The 22,445-nt window shown below is 42.7% G+C and overlaps 1 protein-coding gene across 2 annotated transcripts in view; it reads right to left on the minus strand.

Moving 5' to 3' along the window:
- The window catches only part of C6 (complement C6), a 97,783-nt gene that overhangs the window by 48,564 nt on the left and 26,774 nt on the right, over positions 1-22,445 (minus strand). For both annotated transcript variants that reach the window (XM_075588671.1, XM_075588663.1), the window contains exons 7-9: positions 11,062-11,262; positions 9,303-9,543; positions 7,407-7,532 (exon numbers count right to left, since the gene is read on the minus strand). In XM_075588671.1, coding sequence (XP_075444786.1) covers positions 7,407-7,532; positions 9,303-9,543; positions 11,062-11,262 — 568 coding nt within the window. The remainder of the gene's footprint in view (positions 1-7,406; positions 7,533-9,302; positions 9,544-11,061; positions 11,263-22,445) is intronic.

Genomic DNA, 22,445 nt, shown 5'->3' on the forward strand with positions numbered 1-22,445 from the left:
TTGTGAGCTGAACTTTGGAGACAGAGCAGAGGTTCTTGAGTCTCCCAGGAGAGACTGACCAAGAGAACAGAGATCTCTGGAGCTGACAAATAAGACTTCTAAACCTGGATGCTGACATTTTCTGTGCACACACGGGTGCGGTTCTAGGAGAGCAGAGAAGCTTACTCTACAGCAGCTAACAGATCAGACTTTCATTCTTAAGAGACTTCTTATATCTGCTTATTTCATGCTATGTGTTTGGGGCTGGGAGACATGCTTAATTTAGGGAGTTGTGAATTAATTGCATAGTATTTCACTAGAAATACTCCCAAGTGAATAGAAGCTTTGTGCCCCCCCCCCTGTGTTTGGATGGTTTCCTGATGAAAAAAATATGGCACAATAAAGCCTTGTTATAATTTCACCTTACAAAAGTCTCCAATTGTGTACCTCTGTGAACGTTCGTCTACATATGGTGTCCGAAGTGGGACGAGAGGTGTCTTTGAAGTTAAAAAGGACCGGAGATTTTTTATGTGAATTTTTTTTTTCATGCTTTTTGCCTACAAACAGTCTGAGCAACTTAGGAAAAAAAAAATCTCATGCAGCAGAGATCAGAGTTAAAGGGATACACACCACTGAAACTTACACTGCACTGAAACTTATAAAACCACAGATGGACTCTTTGCCCCAATCCCAAGAGGAGAGAGACTGCTGAAGCAGCTAAACCTTATTTGCCTATCACAAAGTGTAATATGGTCATTGAAATAGGGGTTTTGCCTTCCAGCCATAGTCAGGGTTCAAGAAGTGAGTCAGCCCTTAAAAAGGGATAGGTGTTTGTTGTTTTCAAAAGTTTCGCTGAAGCAGTGAATACAGATGGTGACCCACGAGTGGTACTGATTTTGCAAATAAAGGTTGCCACACCGCATAGGGCTACCAGCTGTGAATGGAGTATATGCAGAAAAGTGTGAAAATTGATACAAGACTGTGCTGAAGCAGGGGAATTTTTAGCAAACAAATGCTGAGTGTAAAATTGCCCTATAGGGGAAAAAGGGATTGCTGAACTGTGTAAAAGGGTTTTTCAAAGCCAATTGCTGAGTGTTGAGTCACCCTGCCGGGAATGAAAGAAATAGTCCACTGCAAAGAATGTTTTTTTTTCTGCAAGTAAAAAAGTCTACCTATATATATCTTGGGAGCAAAACAGACACCGAAGTGTGAATGCCATAATACCCAAAGATGAGACTGAAAATTACTGAACTCAGGAAGAAAACCAAATTCTGTTGCTGAAGCGGAGGGATTGCACCTAGCAAGTAAATGGTGTAAAGCAAACAGAAGTTTTTTTTTTTTACCTAGCAACCACACATTCAGCATACCTAATGAGAGATTATACCTAGCAAGTAAATGGTGTAAAGCAAATAGATGTTTTTACCTAGCAACTGCACATCTTATATACCTGATAAGAGAAAATGCATGCACAGTACTGCTGATATTGAAAAAAAATTACCCAAGAAAGAAAAGTCTACAGAGATGCCTGTGAGAGCTACGACCTCTACAAGCAAAATATGCCCATCTGTAGGACTACCACAATTGGGGGTTCTAGCAAATACAGTGGCAACAGCTGTAATAGCGCCTCCTGAGGTCAGGAAGAAAATTACACCTGATAGCCTAAAAATGGAGGACAAGATGCAGCGTTCCTGTAATGAACCCTACCCCACGGAAGAGTGGCCCTTCCAGTCCAATAAAGAGGAAGACATCTCTTACGGGGAACCCAAACCGAGTCACATCCACAAAACACCCCAAGGATGGTGGGGGTGCCTGAACTCAGCACGAACAGAAAAGACCGCCCTCTATGATGACGAATATGGTCGACAAGAGAAAGAGCGGGAGCAGTGGATCACCGAATATTTCCGTCAGCTAAAGCAACTGCAAGAAAAGCCTGGCGTATATAATGAAGCTGCTAAAGTATCAAATAAAGGAGGAGACCCCAGTATTCCTGATGGGACAGAGTCATCCAAAACAAAAAAGCAGAAAAAGAAAAGTTGTTCTTCACTTACCGTGGAAGGAACAGACACGTCCGCAGACCCTGTGGAGGTAAAGGGGGACCGAGTTGCCCTGCAGCCTAGAGAAAATGGAGAATTCGTCCTGCGGTTAACCGAATATCCAGAGGGCCCAAGGCAGAAGTCGTGTACCCCAAAGAAGTGTCTGTCCGGTGCCAACAGTGAGGAACCCTCAACCAACCATCCCAGGGAAGGGGAACCGGAACCAGTGAGTGACGATCCCTTGACCAGCCCTGAAGATGCCCTGGAAAATGCCAGGCATGACTGTGATATGCTCCGTGAACAATTGAAACAAAAGGAAGATGGTTACACAGAGCTACAGAAAAATAACATGAAGCTACAGGAATATGTGCTCGCAATGTACTCTTTCGCCAGGACAGAATTGGACGATCTCAAGACTGAGCTAGATACTGCAAATGCTACTATTTCTGCCATGAATGAAAAGCAGAGCCAATCTGATAAAATGGTGGCTACGCTAAAGCAGAAGTATGCGGAGGCACTGAAGCAGATGACAGTCTTCCAGCAAGAGGTTCACACTCTTCGCATAGAGCTGATTGCCTCACAACAGGAGGTCAACAGTGTCCGGATAGAGGTGGACGTATCTCAGAAAGAGGTTCAGACACTCCGCAGAGAACTGGATGCCTCACATCATGAGACCAACAGGTGCCGCACAGACCTGGAATTTTCCAGAAAGGAACTACACAGTCTCACTGAGGAGCTGGACATTTCTAAAGAAACGATTGCCAATCTTAATACAAATCCCCAAGTCTCCCAGAAGGAGCTTCAGACCCTCAACCTAGACAAGGAAGTCTCACGCCAGGAGATTGTCATTCTCAAAGCAGATGTGCGTAAATGGAAGGAGGACTGCAACGTGGCCCTGAAGAATACAGAGACTGAAAAAGGAGAAAATTCAAGATTAAAAAAAGAAAACTTAAAACTGAAAGACGAAAATTTTCAGTTGACAGAAGAAGTCAAGGAAAAGTTTGAAGCAGAGCACCGACTTCAGAACCAACTGCAAGGTCTGGGTACACACCTCCAGTATGCCGAGGAGAAGCAGCAAACGCTGCAGGAAGAAAAGCTGCAGGCTGCTAAAGAGGTACAAGCGCTGCAGGAACGTCTGAATACCCAGTACGTCCCCACAGAGCAGTATGAGGAGCTAAAGGCCACGCTGCATGTCACCAGAGCATCATTGGAGGCGGAGCTTCGATACCAGGTGACTCTGTATGAGAGGGAGCGTGAGAAGGCTCAGAAACTGGAGCAAGAGCTGGAGAGACAGAGAAACTGTTCCATTCCCTTGAGTCAGTACACCAAGGAGAAAACAGACGCAGCGACAACCTTGACGACAAAAATTACAGAGCTCCAGAATATGAAGGAGACACTGATACAGACTCAGAGAAAGCAAAGTGCGCAGATAAATTCCCTGAGAAGAGACTTGCAAGACGCACTCAAAAACCAGGGATCTCTCGCGGATGAGATTACAGTCCTACAAGGACAAGTATTGACCCTGACTAAGCGTCAGTATCCCACAGCCTCAAAAACCCATGAAGACAAGGGTACAGTGAGAGCTGGGAATACCGCTCATCTGAAAGACAAGGTTGCAAAATTTGAACCACCTAAACAAGCACTAGCAAAACCTTCAGCCACCCAGCAGGCAACAAAAGAAGGTACACGTGCTGAATTAAAACCAGAAGAATCCTTAGCTGATGAAGCTGAAAAGATGGGACATTCTATGGAAGTGGGTATGGAATTGCAACTTAATCTCAAAGAGGCTGAACTAGCAACCCCATTGAGTGGGAAAAGGGCAGAGCGACAGCTTCAAGAGCGGAAAACTGAAAGGGCTGTTTTTAAACGCTTTGCAACTGCTGCCATACAGTATGCCTACAATAAAACGAGCACCCAAAGCGAGGGAAATCTCATGACCGCGCACGTAGAAAAAAGACTATACTTGGAAAAAGTCCTCCTCGAGCGACTGAGGGGTGCTGATCTCAAACACCTTCAGGAGCAGACACGAATAAACTGGAGAAAGGGCTCCAATCCCAGCAGGACTGAGGGTTCTCTTCCTCCATCCACTCTCATTCAAGTCACAGAGATATCTAGAATGAGAGTGGAAGGGTGGGCTTTGGCCGTGGCAAGCCCGAGCTTCCCACAAACAGGGGAGGTATGTAACAGGGGAGTAATCCCTGTTCATGTAATGTGCCTTTAATCTAGCAGTGTGGTGGTTAACTGCTGGTAGTCAATTAATAAACACCACCTGCCTGATTTAGATTGCTTACTAAAGCCTGTCTGTTGAGACAGGAAGTGACTCCTTAGCTCACTTGTGAGCTGAATTTTGGAGACAGAGCAGAGGTTCTTGAGTCTCCCAGGAGAGACTGACCAAGAGAACACAGATCTCTGGAGCTGACAAATAAGACTTCTAAACCTGGATGCTGACATTTTCTGTGCACACACGGGTGCGGTTCCAGGAGAGCAGAGAAGCTTACTCTACAGCAGCTAACAGATAAGACTTTCATTCTTAAGAGACTTCTTATATCTGCTTATTTCATGCTATGTGTTTGGGGCTGGGAGACATGCTTAACTTAGGGAGTTGTGAATTAATTGCATAGTATTTCACTAGAAATACTCCCAAGTGAATAGAAGCTTTGTTCCCCCCCCCCCCCCCCTGTGTTTGGATGGTTTCCTGATGAAAAGGAAAAGGCACAATAAAGCCTTGTTATAATTTCACCTTACAAAAGTCTCCAATTGTGTACCTCTGTGAACGTTCGTCTACACCCCCCCACTGCAATCTCCTGCCCCGCGCGGGAAGCGGGGACAGGTGAGAAGGGGGGAACACCCCCACTGCAATCTCCTGCCCCGCGCATGGATCGGCGGGAAGCCAGGTAAGCGGGGACAGGGAGAGAAGGGGAACAAAAAACAAAAGAACAAGGCGCACAACGCACATAGTGTATTAAAGTATAAAATGTGACTTTATGGTTAAAAAATAAATAGTTCTGCGTACATCAAGTAGTGAATAAACAAGCAGTTGGTATATAGGTTTACCACACCAGGAGATGACACTGTGCGACACCCTCAGATGGATCCCAGCATGCACCGGGTCAGCAGCCGCCTCATCAGTCCCTTCCAGCGTCCTCTGTTAGGGGATGGTAGGTAGACGAGTCCCTTGCAGAGAGAGCCCCACAGCATACAGCTCACAGGCAAGTAAAGACGCCGTAGGATTCAGCATCCATGGAACACTGCAGCATTTGCCGCCACTCCTCGTTGGGCGCTCAGCGATGACGTCACTAGTCGCACCTCCGCTTCCGCAATGCTTCTCATGGAACGCACAGCGTGCGTGTCAATCCAGAGTTGTAAGGCAGCGGGGAGAGATATTTCGCCAGGCAAATGACTAATAAACAGTGTCCAAATAGTGTCCAGAATCATAAAGGATGGGGGGAGAAGAGCATGGACACCCTCTTATCCAACGTGTTTCGTAACACCTCCACACGGGACCTTTCTCAAGGTCTTTCACCTTGAGAAAGGTCCCGTGTGGAGGTGTTACGAAACACGTTGGATAAGAGGTGTCCATGCTCTTCTCCCCCCATCCTTTGTGATTCTGGACACTATTTGGACACTGTTTATTAGTCATTTGCCTGGCGAAATATCTCTCCCCGCTGCCTTACAACTCTGGATTGACACGCACGCTGTGCGTTCCATGAGAAGCATTGCGGAAGCGGAGGTGCGACTAGTGACGTCATCGCTGAGCGCCCAACGAGGAGTGGCGGCAAATGCTGCAGTGTTCCATGGATGCTGAATCCTACGGCGTCTTTACTTGCCTGTGAGCTGTATGCTGTGGGGCTCTCTCTGCAAGGGACTCGTCTACCTACCATTCCCTAACAGAGGACGCTGGAAGGGACTGATGAGGCGGCTGCTGACCCGGTGCATGCTGGGATCCATCTGAGGGTGTCGCACAGTGTCATCTCCTGGTGTGGTAAACCTATATACCAACTGCTTGTTTATTCCCTACTTGATGTACGCAGAACTATTTATTTTTTAACCATAAAGTCACATTTTATACTTTAATACACTATGTGCGTTGTGCGCCTTGTTCTTTTGTTTTTTGTCTAGTGTCTGGGGTGTCGAGCCACCCCCAAGAAAGGCTGCAGACCCACGATTAGTGCAAGACCCACATCTAAGGTCCACAATATTGTTTGTTTAATCACGGTGCACTGTTCACTTGATATTTGTTGTTCACTAGTTATTAGCTGCGCACTATCACCTTTTTTTCCACTTTTTTTCCAGAGAAGGGGAGCACCTGCCCCGCGCGGGAAGCGGGGAGTAAGGGGGCTTGCAGGGAAGGAGTAGAGGGGCCGCAAGATGGAGTATTGGAGAGTACTTACTCTCCAACAGATCTCCGGCCAGAAAGAATGGCCGCTCGTTGGGGGCGGGCTCATATAGAGCCTGGCCGCGCGCCCACAAAGCCTGGGAGCGCGCCAATCAGCTGTCAGGTAGAGGGAGTTTTGTTTTCAGCCAGCGCGAGCAGGGAAAATTTTCAGCGCGAGCAGGGAAATTTAAAAAAAACGAACACGTGTGCTGCTTGGGCCATTATTTACTCGCCCGGGGGTTAAATCCACCCGCCCCGGGCGTGTAAATGTATAGGATTGTCGAACACTGTATATATATATATATATATATATATATATACACAGTACAAATATTTCTAATATCTATATGTTATATGTGCACGTGTGTGAGTAAATAACACTACTTATCACATATGTTAATCATTTGCAGAATAATCATTTGCAGAATATCTTTGCATTAATTATTTACAGAATATACAAAACATAAGCATCTTGCAAAGAAAATCTTGTTCAGTGATCTTGCCTCCTTCTAGCATTGTGGGTTTCGAGGGTGGAGGAAGAGGAGAGCATGTATCACATCTAGCTTTCTTCAGCTGAGGTCCTGCTTTCAAAGCAAATCATATCAAATTGACATTTTTACGTAAGAATATTTTTTCTTATACAGCACTGACAGTGTACACATTGCTGTACATAACACTTTGTAGGCACACTGAGTCTCTGACCCATAGAGCTTACAATCTAGTTTTTGGTGCCTGAGGCACAGGGAGATAAAGTGACTTGCACAGGGTTGCAAGGAGCTCACACTGGGATTTAAATCAGGCTCCCCTGCTGCAAAAGTGTAATTCTCTCCAGAGTCAGTGCCTTCACTCACTGAGCCGCTTCTTCACTTTAAACTCTTTGTCGCAGCTCCGCAGAAAGTTAGTCAAGATAAATAAGTATATCAGCCACTGAAGTTGGAGAGTTAAAATTTAAGAAAAAAAATGTGAAAAGGCACTTTTTTCCTGAGTAACACACGTTGTTATGTTGACGTTCTCCTTACCTTGGTAATGTTCTGACATCTTGTTTGTTGTGCATCTGTTTTGAACGTTTGTTTTCTTGAAGAAGAAGAAAACACGCCTTGTTGTTTCTGTCCTCACGCATCCACTTGATTCCGTCTCTGTTAAACCTATTAAGGGAAGTTTAAAAAAAAATGTTAATGCCATTAGAACAAATAGGCAAAAGAACATTTTTTCTAGTTCTTGTGTTAACCCATAAGCACGTGTTGGATCTATTAACATACAGTACACACCTTAGGAGCACACAATATTTATCCTGATAGTTCTGCTATCATGAAAGAAAAAGAGAATGATGGTATCATTCAAGTTTATATGCTGCAATGTTGTATGGCAAGGGTGCACAAACCGGGGGGGATTTTTCTGGGGCGGTGTGGCCGGTTGCAGAGGTCCCGCGCTCTTCCCCAATGCATTGAAATTAACTGCCGGGGGATCGCGTGAGGCCTCTGCAACTGAACTTACTGAGGATCAGGTGGCTGGTGTGATGCATCACTATGGCATTGCGGCGTCAAATGACGCCGCAGGGTCATGTGACGTGACCCGCGTTGTCATTTGACTTCCATTGCCTTGGCAAGACAACATCAAATGACGCCGCGGGGTCACGTGACGCCGACCTAGGAGGTAAGGGGGCGTGAGGAGTGAAAGGAGCAGGCAGGGGAGCAGGCAGGGGGGCGCAGCTTCAAAAGTTTGCTCACCCCCGTTTTATGGTATATAGCAACATTAATGATAATAATTTAGGATTTACTAACATGTCACTAGTTTTACTGAGACTAATGATTTTATCGTGTTTAGTACATAGAATCCCTTGAGACTCAATTGTGAGGAGGTCCTCATTGTAAATGTAATGATGGTTAATGTATATTTAGTTACTTGCATATATCTATACAAATATTCACTACTTTTAAAACGGGTGGGGGAATCAGGAAGAAACGGACATGTTATAGGAATGCGTTCAATTAGCTAAAACTGAGAATGCTGCACATTCCTCCCTATTTTGAAGCCATGTCTCAAGGCTTTTGTTCTTCTACCCATTAAAGGGTTTGGTATATTCATGATGGGCTATTCCCAGTATCAATGTATTTAATGCTTGGAATAAGGTTTCCACTCACTAGTAGAAGTAAGGGTGGGGAATTGGGAAGGGAAAGCCTCACAATATTTCTTACAGTTCTGTAGATACTCTATTAAAAACCTTCTACATAATGTACTGTAATAGTTTGTGGGCCATATTTACTTTACAGTGCTATGCCATAAGATACCTGGAAGATTGGGTTTTAAAGTATGTGAGGGAACCACATGCTATGCAACAGGGATTGGGTTTTAAAGTATGTGAGGGAACCACATGCTATGCAATAGGGATTGACGGATTTATCCAACTCCTTTATCACCCTAATTTTTTTAAAGTAAGGGTGGGTAGCACTGCCCTCACATACATTCAGGGTTGCCTTGCTGGAGACCTAGTCTGCTGAGGTGCCCAAAGGACGGGTATGATCGGAACCCTTATGGGGGGTATTTGGGTATATCCCGGTCTTAGTATACTGTTCTTATTGTTTTGCTTTATGCGTATCAGGGGGGACCTGTTGGTAAAGAGTGTTGCTTATCACTGCTGTGTGTTGTGGTTATTTGCTATATATGTTCCCGTGAGGAGCCATCCCGCCTATTCTGGGATCCCCATGAGTGGAGGTGCTGCATCCCGCACCCCTAAGCTCCCTATGATCGGAGGCCCAGGCCTTCTGAGAGCCTGCAGGTTAGCACCACAGCGAACGTAGCATGCAAATCTTCCTTAAGCGGGGGTGGGGAGCGAGGGGTAAAGGTGTTACGCCAGTATAGCAACCTATATCGCTATATTGTTGCAATTATCAGTTGTGCAAAAGATATTACCTTACCTGAACTTTTCAGTTCTTCTGAACTATACTGGTATAGAAGATCATATGCACCACCCATCGAACCTGCAGTAAAGTAGTGTGTACCAAAGTCATCAAATATTCTGCTGTATAGCGCATAGTTGTATTCCAAGGGAAGGTGATGAAGAGCTTTTAAGAAGACATCTGATAGCCATAGATCATTCTGTTTCATTGTGAAGTCTGAGACCGAGATCACTTTATTAATTCTGATAAAGTGAGAACTCTAAAACAAGAAAACAGATATACAGGGTACAGTATATCTATAGGAAGTCTGCATGTGGGAAAAAAATCAGTAAGCACATTTACGAAAATCTACTAATTTTCTCACTTTAAATAGAAGTAATTAAATTCACCTTTTGAAGCTCCAGAAATAATTTAGAAATATATATTCAACTGATACTTTGTGCTGAACCCATTTCATTACACATTTAAACCATTTGTTTGTATAAAACCCCATGTTGCCTGTTTGCACACATTATGTTATGTTATTGTACCTACTGTAGTGCCGACGAGTATTCTAAAAAAAATCTGGCCAATCACCAACAAGACCCAGGTACATGCTGGGTACAAGCTGGGTACAAGCTGGGTACATGCTACAACATTTCAGTGACATTTCTGGAGACAGACTAATGGCCCATCGGATTAGCAGCGGGGGTCCCTGGCAGTCCGATTAAAACTGAATGGGACTGCCAGGGACCCCTGCTGTGCTAATCCGATGGGCCATTAGTCTCTGCAGAAATGTCACTGAAATGTTGCAGCATGTACCCAGCATGTACCTGGATCTTGTTGGTGATTGCCCCAGATTTTCCAAGGCAAGTTTAAGGCAAGTTTTAGAATACTCGTCGGCGCACCTGTAGTTTCCATTTTTTTCCCAAGTAATGTCTACAAAATATAGTCTGGATTATCTAGGTAAACCCCAGTTTTGGTTAATGGCTGCCACTAAACTGCATAGAACTGGAAAAACTGTGTCAGTGGGGAATCTGGCCCATATTTGCTAAGTAGTGCGAAGGCTTACAACGGGTGGGGGAATCAGGAAGAAACGTACATGTTATAGGAATGCGTTCAATTAGCTAAAACTGAGAATGCTGCACATTCCTCCCTATTTTGAAGCCATGTCTCAAGGCTTTTGTTCTTCTACCCATTAAAGGGTTTGGTATATTCATGATGGGCTATTCCCAGTATCAATGTATTTAATGCTTGGAATTAGGTTTCCACTCACTAGGGAGCGAGCAAGAAGTAAGGGTGGGGAATTGGGAAGGGAAAGCCTCACAATATTTCTTACAGTTCTGTAGATACTCTATTAAAAACCTTCTACATAATGTACTGTAATAGTTTGTGGGCCATATTTACTTTACAGTGCTATGCCATAAGATACCTGTAAGACACACTATGGATTATTAACCTTAAGGTTTCTTCCATCTCTGACTTGTGTTTTATGGCATAGCACCACTAAGTAAATATGGGCCCATGTATTTCTCTTGAGTATCTTAGGCACTAAGGGATGCTCATGCATCTGGGTTAATTTTCCTCCATAAAGATAGGACTAGGCTTTGGGAGATAGAACTCATGGATTCTGTAAAGATGCACTAGATTTGGTGCAGTACAATGCTGTACATCCTTCTTCATTACACACAATTGTGCATTTCCTTTTTTGGTCAAAGTAAATCTCATCAATATGTATTTAGTGCAAAAGTTCAGTCTCAATTACACCCCCCACCCCCTATATTAACTAGCTCTGTACCTTTTTGTAGGAGGCTTGCACAGCATCTTTGTAGGAGGAAGATGATGTTGCTCTTGTGTTACTCATTTTGTGCCATAAGAAGGGGATGCCTTTAGAGTTTTTTGCAGATGAGTCAGATAACCCATGCCTGGTGTTCCCATCATTTAAGTCTATTAAACTTTTATAGAATTTGGATCCTACATCATCTTCTTTATTTTCTACCTGCAGGAAAAAGAGCACCGTAAGTTTACATTACAATGCAGCGTCTGCCCATTTTCAATATTGATAATTTTAAAGCACTTGAACAGTGGGTGATAGGGGTGAGGGTAGGGAGTGAGAGTGGAGGGCCTTCTGGAGCTAAACTGCACTGGTTTTAGCTCCAGTTCCCTAGATACTTAGGGGGCTATGTACTAAGCAGTGATAAGTCGTTTTAAGAGCGCAAAGTGCTCTTAGAATGTGAAGTTCCGCTGAGCGCTATTCACTAAGCCGCGCAAACAGGCACTTTGCGCTCTAAAACTGACTTTTTCTTGAAAGTTTTTCAAAGTCCAACTTTGCTCGTACGATCAGCTGTTTGCGCTGAATCCTGCCCTTCTGCGGGATTCACTAAGCAATGCACACTGATCGTACGTGAAAGTTGCGCTGAATAAAGCTCACCAGCTAAAGGCTGGTGATAAAAAAGCAGGACTTAGAAAAAATTCTTTGTTTACCTTTTTGCATGCGCAACACCAATACAATGAACAATTGGTTAACTGAGGAAGAAGTTCATAAGCGACTTGAAAAAATTAAAGTAAGTAAGGCACCTGGCCCAGATGGCATACATCCAAGAGTTCTTAAGGAGTTAAGCTCAGTAATAGCAAAACCATTATTTTTAATATTCAAGGACTCCATTTCCACAGGCTCAGTACCACAAGATTGGCGTAAAGCAGATGTGGTGCCTATATTTAAAAAGGGAGCTAGATCACACCCGGGGAATTACAGACCTGTAAGCCTGACTTCAATAGTAGGGAAACTACTTGAAGGTTTAATACGGGATAATATTCAGGAATACCTAATGGAAAACAAAATTATTAGTAATAGTCAGCATGGATTTATGAAGGATAGATCTTGCCAAACTAACCTTATTTGTTTCTTTGAGGAGGTAAGTAGGAATTTAGACCAGGGTAATGCAGTTGATGTGGTCTACTTAGATTTTGCAAAGGCTTTTGATACGGTTTCACACAAGAGGTTGGTGTACAAAATAAAGAAAATTGGACTCAGTAATAATATATGCACCTGGATTGAAAACTGAGGGTTGTCATAAATGGAACTTTTTCAGGTTGGGCTAAAGTCGTGAGTGGAGTACCTCAAGGGTCGGTACTGGGACCCTTGCTTTTTAACTTGTTTATTAATGACCTTGAGGTTGGGATCGAGAGCAAAGTCTCCATCTTTGCTGATGATACTAAATTGTGTAAGGTAATAGAATCAGAGCAGGATGTAATTTCTCTTCAGAAGGACTTGGAGAGACAGAAAACGTGGGAAGGTAAATGGCAAATTAGGTTTAATACAGATAAATGTAAGGTTATGCATTTCGGATGCAAGAATAAAAAGGCGACTTACAAATTAAATGGAGATATATTGAGGGAATCCTTGATTGAGAAGGATTTAGGAGTGCTTGTAGACAGCAAGCTTAGCAATAGTGCCCAATGTCATGCAGTAGCTGCAAAGGCAAACAAGATCTTATCTTGCATCAAACAGGCAATGGATGGAAGGGAAGTAAACATAATTATGCCCCTTTACAAAGCATTAGTAAGACCACACCTTGAATATGGAGTACAATTTTGGGCACCAATCCTAAGAAAAGACATTAGGGAACTAGAGAGAGTGCAGAGAAGAGCCACCAAATTAATAAAGGGGATAGACATTCTAACTTATGAGGAGAGGCTAGCTAAATTAGATTTATTTACATTAGAAAAGAGGCGTCTAAGAGGGGATATGATAACTATATACAAATATATTCAGGGACAATACAAGGAGCTTTCAAAAGAACTATTCATCCTACGGGCAGTACAAAGGACTCGGGCCATCCCTTAAGGTTGGAGGAAAGGCGATTTCACCAGCAACAAAGGAAAGGGTTCTTTACAGTAAGGGCAGTTAAAATGTGGAATTCATTACCCATGGAGACTGTGATGGCAGATACAATAGATTTGTTAAAAAAAGGTTGGACATCTTTTTAGATGGGAAAGGTATACAGGGATATACTAAATAAGTATACATGGGAAGGATGTTGATCCAGGGATTAATCCGATTGCCAATTCTTGGAGTCAGGAAGGAATTCATTTTTCCCCTTAATGGGGTTTTTTTGTTTGCCTTCCTCTGGATGAATAAGTAAGTATAGATATGGGATAAAGTATTGTTGTCTAGATTTAGCATGGGTTGAGCTTGATGGACGTACGTCTTTTTTCAACCTCATCTACTATGTAACTATGTAATACAACAGGCCGGCGGGTGTTTTTTTTTTTTTTTTAAAGATCATTTCTTGCCACTGTATGTATGTATGTATGTATGTATGTCTAGATTGATATATACATACAGGGTAAGAAATTGTTTGGTAGGAAATGCTTGTATTGCTGTGTTTAAAATGATTTTGGATATGCTGCTATGCATAAATGTGTGTGTAATGTATTTTAGAATTAGATAGATGTAATTTTTGGTCTTGTATGGTGTACTTTAGGTCAGGATGAGGCTTGCTTTTGTATATTGTATTCTTTTTGGTACTTATATTTTGTCTGTTGGTAACTTGTTCGGTTTAACGATAGAAATAGTTAATTGTTTAATTGTTATGGATGGAATTTAAATTGTTTAGTGATTTGATTAATGAATGTTAATTGATTTATGGTGACTTGATTGGTTTAAATAGTATACTTGTGTGGATGTATTGGTATTTTGTTTGGAATATGTTATTGTTAACATTCATTGGCAGAGTGTACATGGTGCATAGATTGTATGCATCATGTATACAATGTAAATGCAATGTTTTGATTGGCATTTGAGGCTTTTGATTGGAAGATGAGATTGGATTTTTGTTAGGAAATAGGATTTTATTGAACTGTGTCTGTATGGAGAAGTGGTATTTGTAGTAGAGCATGTTTTTGATAACCCTTCTACATTTGTTTGTATATTGGTTCATCATGTGTGTATATATATATATATATATATATAAAATATATATAAAATATATATAAAAACAGAAAAAGAGAGAGAGCGCACGCCCCAAAGCATAATACTGCATAAAATTTATTAAAAAAGGGGGAAGGGGGTGGGGGGTGGGGGGGTAGGAATCGCACTCACAAGATGCAAATAGTTAAAAGGCAGTTTGTGAATATATCACCACCATCCGGTTCTGGATACTGGAACACGTCTCCGTGGACTCCTTCAGGACTGCCAGACACAGCTCCATTGGTGCTATGCAGGTTTATTCAATCACCCGATTACGGGTTGCCTGGTAACGGACTAGCTATAAGAGGGCAGGACTTGATTCCATACAGCATCAGCCCTTTGAGAAAGTTGCCCGTCAGGTGACGAAACGCGTCAGGGAACTGAGAGCGCGATTACGTCACGACGCCGCCGCGCACGCGCAGAAGCCCATACCAAGCGCGGGAATACAATCGGCGGCCATTAGAAGTGAGAGCTGGAATCTGGACAATATACAGATAGCGAACGGAGCCCTGTACATCTGGTTCCTGGTGATCGTGTCTGGCAGTCCTGAAGGAGTCCACGGAGACGTGTTCCAGTATCCAGAACCGGATGGTGGTGATATATTCACAAACTGCCTTTTAACTATTTGCATCTTGTGAGTGCGATTCCTACCCCCCCACCCCCTTCCCCCTTTTTTAATAAATTTTATGCAGTATTATGCTATGGGGCGTGCGCTCTCTCTCTTTTTCTGTTTTTAGATATCTGTGGAGTTGGTTTACCCCGTGTGAGAGCAGCCCAAAGACCCCTTTATCAACATCTGAATACCCATCATTATGGACTAATTATTGAAGGACTGGTTGGACTTTTTTTATTGATTTTTTCTGTTTTTTCTTTTTTCAGCACGTTTATGCACGGTTAATACATTTATTATTGGTTGTGGTTAAATAGAATTTATAAGGTTACACTATTTAAAGATATATACACAATTTATAATTTATATACTTTACACAATAATTTATTGATCAATTATAGTCCTATTAATTCATCTATATCACAGTACTATTTTTTGGCGCTACACTTCTTTGTTTTTATATATATATAGACAGTGTTCGACAAACCTATACATTTGTACGCCCCGGGCGAGTGGATTTAACATCGTGGCGAGCTCCTATTGGCCCAAGCAGCACACGTGTGGTACTGGGTGGCGAGTAGATTTTTTTGTTCGGCGAGTAGATTTTTTGGTGATTTGTCGACCACTGTATATAGATATATATATATATGTATATATATAGTTGCATGATGAAGCCACTGTTCAAATGAATGGGTGAAGGGTGGGTATCGGGCCAGGGTGGCTTAACCCCTTAATTACCTTTGCGGCTATTATCCGATAAGGTGATTAAGGAGTTAATTGATATCTGAATGAAATTGCAATGTATTGGCTATGTATTTTGTTGGCAACGGAGGACAAGGATTTTGCTGGCGACGGGGGCTTCTTATTGATGAGGTCAGTAGAACTTTATTTATGTTATTATGCTAGTTAATGTGTTTAATAATGGGCAAATAATGTATTATCCATATCTGGATAATAGTTATTTGGCACATTATTGTACTGTATGTGCTGGGGGGGGGAGGATTATGTATTGAATATATAGGTCAGGTTTATTTATTTTACATTCAGGGTTGGTTCCTTTGGTCTGCGTGAGACATCTGGAGACAACCTGAGGTATCCTCGCGTATCTCACAGGTACCAGGCTGCGTGGTCCACGGGGGACACCTGCGAGGAAGAACCGGTGTCCCCACATCTATGGGTGCACCGCAGACCCATAGTGCCCACCCGTGGGTCCCCAGACCCCCATGGGAACCAGACGAGGCCCCTCAGACACCTGTGGGTCTGACCTGGGGCCCCCAGACATCCGCGGGCCTACCGTGGGGACCCAATTGTGGCCCACGGTGACCCGCGGAGACCACCTGGTGGGCCATGGTGCCTGGCGGGACCCACCAACAGGCCGCAAAAACCTGTATGAAACAAGTTGCTGGTAACCTGTAAGTCTGTGAGGTGACCCGTCAGGCCCACTGGGGACTCACGTGGGCCTGGGGTATGAGCCCTGTATGTAAAAGAATAAATCATGTATTTATGGGGGGGCACAGGGGGTGGGTTATGTATTTAATAAATAGAATGATGTTCATTGTGGGGCTGTGTATTGTTTTTGTGTGGGTACTGGGGGTGGGGGGAGGGGGTGTTGGCCCCAAGGGTATGTGGGTAGGCCTCCCGGCTGGGTAGTGGGTGAGAGTGGTTAGGCCTCACGGGGTGGGGGGTTAGTGGGGGAGGGTATTTAGGCCTCCCGAGTGGTGGGTGAGGGTGGGGTAACCCCTTAATGACTATCGCGGTTAATAACCGCTATGGTGATTAAGGGGTTAGGGGACATTACATTGGATGTTTTTATTCTTGTGTATGTTTTGCAGCATCGGAGGGGGCATGGGCAGGATGAAGATGAGGATGAAGACGGCCTTCATCGTGGGTGCCTGTATAAGGTAAGTGTAATATATTTTGACTGTATTTATTGTAATTTATATGTATTTAAAATGGGCAAATGCATTATTATCCATATGGATAATAGTAATTTTGCCCATTACTGTACTGTATGTGTTAGGGGGCGGGGGGATGTGTGTTGTATATTGCTAGGTTTATTGGGGGCAATTGGCCCCAATGAACATGTTATTGTGCCTTAAACCCTTCATTGCCTTAGCGGATAGCCGCTAAGGTAATGAAGCTGCTTTAATGTATTTTTATTAATAGTGTGCGGGAGCAGGGGGTCCTCTGAGTTGAACCGCATTTATTTCTGCCTCAGAGACCCCCTGCTTCCTGAGTTACAGGCCCCGGTTTGGGGCATCGGAGGCCAGTGTCGCCGCCATTTTTATAGAGCCCACGTCGCGTCTTGGACGCTATAAAGATGGCGGCGACACTGGCACCCGATGCCCCATACCGGGCCTGTAACTCGGGAAGCAGGGAGTCTCCAAGGCAGAAATAATTGCGGTTCAGCTCAGGGGACCCCCTGCTCCCGCACAATATTATTAAAATTTACATTAATGCTGCTTCATTACCATAGCGGCTATCCGCTACGGTAATGAATTATTGTTTATTGTTATGTGTGTTTTGACAGTAGTGTAGATGTGTAGGGGGTCTCCTGAGCTGAACCGCATTGGTTTCAGGTCCGAGGACCCCCTACTTTAGGAGATACAGGCCCCTTTATGGGGTGCCGGTATGCCCTGCAGAATTTAAATGTCCCGGTCACGTGACGCGGAAGCTTGAAAGTGCAGGGGATACCGGCACCCCATAACGGGGCCTGTATCTCCTGAAGTAGGCGGTGCTCGGACCTGAAACCAATGCGGTTCAGCTGCGGAGACCCCCTGCTCATGTACACTATTATTCAAATGTATTTATTTAGTGTACGATCGCCTGTAACAGTCTTGCATGGAGATACAAATCTCCATGCAAATGTTACATGCGGCTTTTTTTTCTATCAGGTAGCGTACGGGAACTTTAAGTGCGATAGCAGGGGGAAAAAAGCTTGCACGCACGATAAGCCCGTTTTAGGCACGTCCGATAGAAAATGGGCTCAGGGCCTTAGTGAATCGCGCCGCCGGCTTCACTTTTTATCGGACGTGCTAATTTTTTTCAGGCCAGGCCAGCACGAAAGCTCGGAGCTTAGTGCAAAGCCCCCTTAGAGTGGTCTTGCTGGGAATTCAAAGATGGCTGGTGGCCAAGATGGTATTCGTTGAATCCAAAGACAGAAGCACTAACCACAGGGAAAAAAGTGTATGTATCTCAGGAACTGGGGGTCACCGGAGCAAAACATAGTGCAGTTCAGCTGGCGTTGAAAGAAAAGAGATGAGATCGCTTCTTTAAGCAGTTTACTAAAAAATCAAGGCTATGGTGAAAGTTAATGGATTTCAAGCAGTGTGAAAATGTCATCCTATCTTACTCAGTAAAATGTGTCCAAGATGCTGTTGTCAGCATCAGACAACCTGAAATGTTCCTACTTACAAGAGGAAATATACTGTACAATATGGGGTACAAGTGGGTCAGTCAGTTTTCTGGGAACTTCACAAAAATGTGTGCAACTTGAAGGATCCTTAGGAAAGGTTGTGATTTTTCTGCAACTAATTAGTATACAATTTGATTTTTCTAATTTCTTTCAAATTCTGATTTTTTTCCCCCTGCTAAACAAAACTAGGACCGATGAGCACATTTCTACAAGTGACTACATAAGCCACATTCTCATGTAGACATGGCACAATCCATATTGCATATTATGGAAGTTAATCATCTTGCTTTATTATGGCTTAACGCTCCAGAACGGTGCATTAACCCATAATGGAAGTTAACTTCCATTCGGCGGCATTATCAAGTAATAGGGTGTAGCCCTGTGTAATTTTGGGGTTACATGCCTCTCTCCTCCTGTGCAGTAAACCCTGTTAAGAGGGCAGGTTTGCCAGGAGTATTCATGAGGTTTGCCCTCATCCCCTGTGAGGTGTAGTGTGTAGCAAAGGAAGTGACAGCATGCTCTGTGTCCACTTACAGCGACATAGGGGTGGTGCCTACTGGAGCTTTATATTACGCATCACTTCCTAAAGTTAGGAGTAACTGTCTGTTCACTGTGTCAGTTGCAGTGTGACTATCTGACCCAAACACAGTGCCAGGGCTCTGGCAAGGATTGTGGCCCTCCCTTAGGGGAGAGGTGGGCAGACTATTCCCCTTACTCTATTAGAGAGTAAGGGAAGAGCAAGGACAGCTTCTAGGGCCCTGACTAGGAGTGGTGTCCAGGGACGTCCTTGAGGTGGGCAACTATGTTGATGTGCGGCTAAGACCGGCCGCTATGATGGGCAGTCTGCCATGGAAGATATCAATAATGATTGCCATGATTGAAAGAACCTTCTTGCCTGAGACTGGAGTCATTCAGGGATAAGCTACACCCAGGGGTTGTCTTCCAGAGACTCCTCCCTGCTGTCATGGGGACCTGGAAGAGATGGAGGCGCTGTACCAAATGTGAGTAGATCTCAGCACTATCTCACGAGCCAGTCCTGGTGAATTCCCCAATACCACCAAGCGGGAGACTCAGGAGTCCTGTAAGCCAGCAGGTGCACCACACTACATTACATGTGACATGGGACAGTATCCTCACATAGGGGCCAATATGAGATTGGGTGGGGGTACAACCGTTACAAGGGGTTGATAAATCTGGGGGTAAGTCTTCATATCTTGTTGCTAATTTGATCACAGATAAGTAATTTCTTGGTTTTCTCAGCTAGTTTTGGGTTAATGTTGCATATAATTTATAGCAAAGAAGCAGGAAGAAGCAGCGATGATATTATACACACAAAAGAATAAATTTACCAAATCATATTATTTCAGTGTGAATAGCACAAGCAAAGGGCAAGCTATTTTTATTGTTATTCCTTAATCCACTTAAATATACATAAGCAAAAATGGGGCACATAAAACAAATCCTTAGTCTATCGGCCTATTCATTAAAGTGTATGTTTTGCCATATAAAAGTGCCTGAAAGTGGAACGCACATTAATCTTAAATAGAGTGACCAAAGCCTTTTATAATACTCATCATTGGAATGTATGAATATATTAACTGGTGTAAAATAGCCCAAACTAAACTCTTTCATGAAGATCCTAGATCTATGCTACAAAGTTACATTCCTAATTTAATATAAATGGTTCAGTTTCAAAGCTTTACAGAGCTTATGACTGTGTAGCAATATGTCTGAAACAGCAAATCAATATTTAGGAGATGCTGTATATTTTAACATCTCAATGAATAGAGCTAAAGCATATTTTCATATACGTAGATTTTCTTCTTGTTTAATTTATTTGCTCCAAGCTTATTGAGGTATGAAATGTACAACTCTCATGGTTTCACAATAAAAAATAATGGTGCCAACTGTATGCCAATTTATCAAATCGCATAAAAAAATGTAAAATAATACTTTAAGCAGGTGGCAAATAGTATTAATGAGATTCATTCACTTTGGTTATTTTCTTTTAATAAATTATACTACTGCTTTATTTTTTTCATTGAATCCATGCATGTTTTATTTCTGAGACTAATTACGAGTAGCTTTTAAAAAATGTGTTCAACTGGATTTTTTAAGCACTCTTTTATAAAAATACATTTGCTAATTTCTACAATTGCCGTCACATTTAAATATTAATGGAATCATTTAATCACTATCCATCTTCTCCTAGGGATGCAATCCCAACAACCAGTGTAAGGATTCCTGCAGTGAAATCATTTGGAACGTTTCCAAACATAGCAATTCTGTAGATACAACTGCTGTCTTATTGAGGTCAAAATAATAAAATCGAGTGAAGACTGGAGATGCATAATCTCCATCTGAACGCTGTTTAAAATGAAGAAAGCTTTTTTTTCTGCAATGTCTATTTTATTCTATTTCTCTTTGATCTTTAAACATTCTACTGTTGCAGGAGGCACTCGGGTTACTTTTAAACAAAATATGACTTCAGGTTAAATGTTTCCTATTATGTGATGCCAAACTGGTAAACAGCAGCTTACACCATTACAAAAAAACAGAATGAAGGAATAATTCCCCAGCATAGTAGCGGCTTAGGTACTATTAAAAAAAAGTATAAGCCTTAATAAAAGTGTGCGTGGTATAAATGAAGGTCCTTATGTGACTGTTTATATATGACACATATATATATGACACATAGACCAGAATTAATGAAGCCGCAATGCGGGACATCGCGCCCGATCTTGCTGTAACTGCCATTGACTTTGAATTGCCATTTTGATGTTTTTCCACCAAAAAGACAATTTTTTTTGTATGTTAAGTGTTTACCGGTTCCCCTGGTACGGAGAGCTAATTTTTCAGGTTTTCTGCCAGTGGAACTATTTTTGCACAGTTCACGTATTAATGACTGTTTTTCAAGCTGCTATATACCAGGAGCAAAAATTGCAATTGCAGAGTCCTAGGATTAAAAATTGCATTGCAAAAGTTGTCCTGCCAAAAAGGTTTTTCAGAAGTAAGTGGGCCCAATTTTCCCACTAAGAAAGTTTTTTCTTTTCCCATCAAGAAAAACGTTTTTGCAAAAGTGTGCATGGGAGCAACTACTATCCAGAAGTTGTTCTTTATAGGCATTGTTGTCTGTACCTTCTGGGAAAGAAATCAGTTTGTTTTTAAATCACGGATCTAGCATTGTAACTAAAACATAGGGAACTATGCACTAAGCACAGATAAGTCACTTATCGCCACCTTATCGCCAAAAAAAGCCTTCTGCTATTCAGTAAGCCCCGACAAGTCGGCGATAAGCGAACTTATCTGCAAATTTAGGCCCGGGTGGCTAGCAGGGAACAGGGGTTCACCCCTTAATTACTATAGTGGTTATTAACCGCTAAGGTGATTAAGGGGTTAGTGGCCATTAGATTGTATTATTTATTGTATTCTTTTTCTGCTGGAAACAGTCTCTCTGCATTTATAACTTCTATTATTTAGTAGCTGGATGAGGTTGTGCTACATTAAGTTCCTGATCAGATTATTGTCTGTACACGCCTGCTATTTTCCACCACCACGTGAGTAGTGATAGTTTTTTCCTCTTTGATTATTGGTGTTTAGCACGTTTGTAATATGTATATGCATTCATTTTTTTTCATGAACTTACGGAGAGTCCTCTGCGCTGAGAAGTTTTGCTGCCATTCCTTGTATGTGATGTTGGGAAACATTGCACCTACAGTACCAGCTGCACCTCTCCTGTATGGTGATTTGATTTAATCCAATTTATTGTATACTTGGGATTTTCACCAATTTGTGTGTGTGTGTGTGTGTGTGTGTGTGTGTGTGTGTGTGTGTGTGTGTGTGTGTGTGTGTGTGTGTGTGTGTGTGTGTGTGTGTGTGTGTGTGTATACAGTATATATACACATATATTTCATTGGTACTTCACCTTTTTATTTTTTCATTATTCACTACTCACGTCAATCATTTTGGCTATTTATCTGCACTTTAGGTTGATATTATTTTGCGCTTAATCTTTTCTGCTCAGTACCTGATAGGGAACTGGCTGCATTTGATTAGCCAGCTGCAAAGAGTCTGGACTGGAGTTGTTATTCCCCCACAGAACCAATACAAACTTTAGACTTTCACTAGAGATTCATAAGGGACATAAAACATACATTTGTTTTCATTTCTATAGGAGTGAGTGAT

Source organism: Ascaphus truei, chromosome 1 (genome assembly GCF_040206685.1).
Source record: "Ascaphus truei isolate aAscTru1 chromosome 1, aAscTru1.hap1, whole genome shotgun sequence".
NCBI classification, from domain to species: Eukaryota; Metazoa; Chordata; class Amphibia; order Anura; family Ascaphidae; genus Ascaphus; species Ascaphus truei.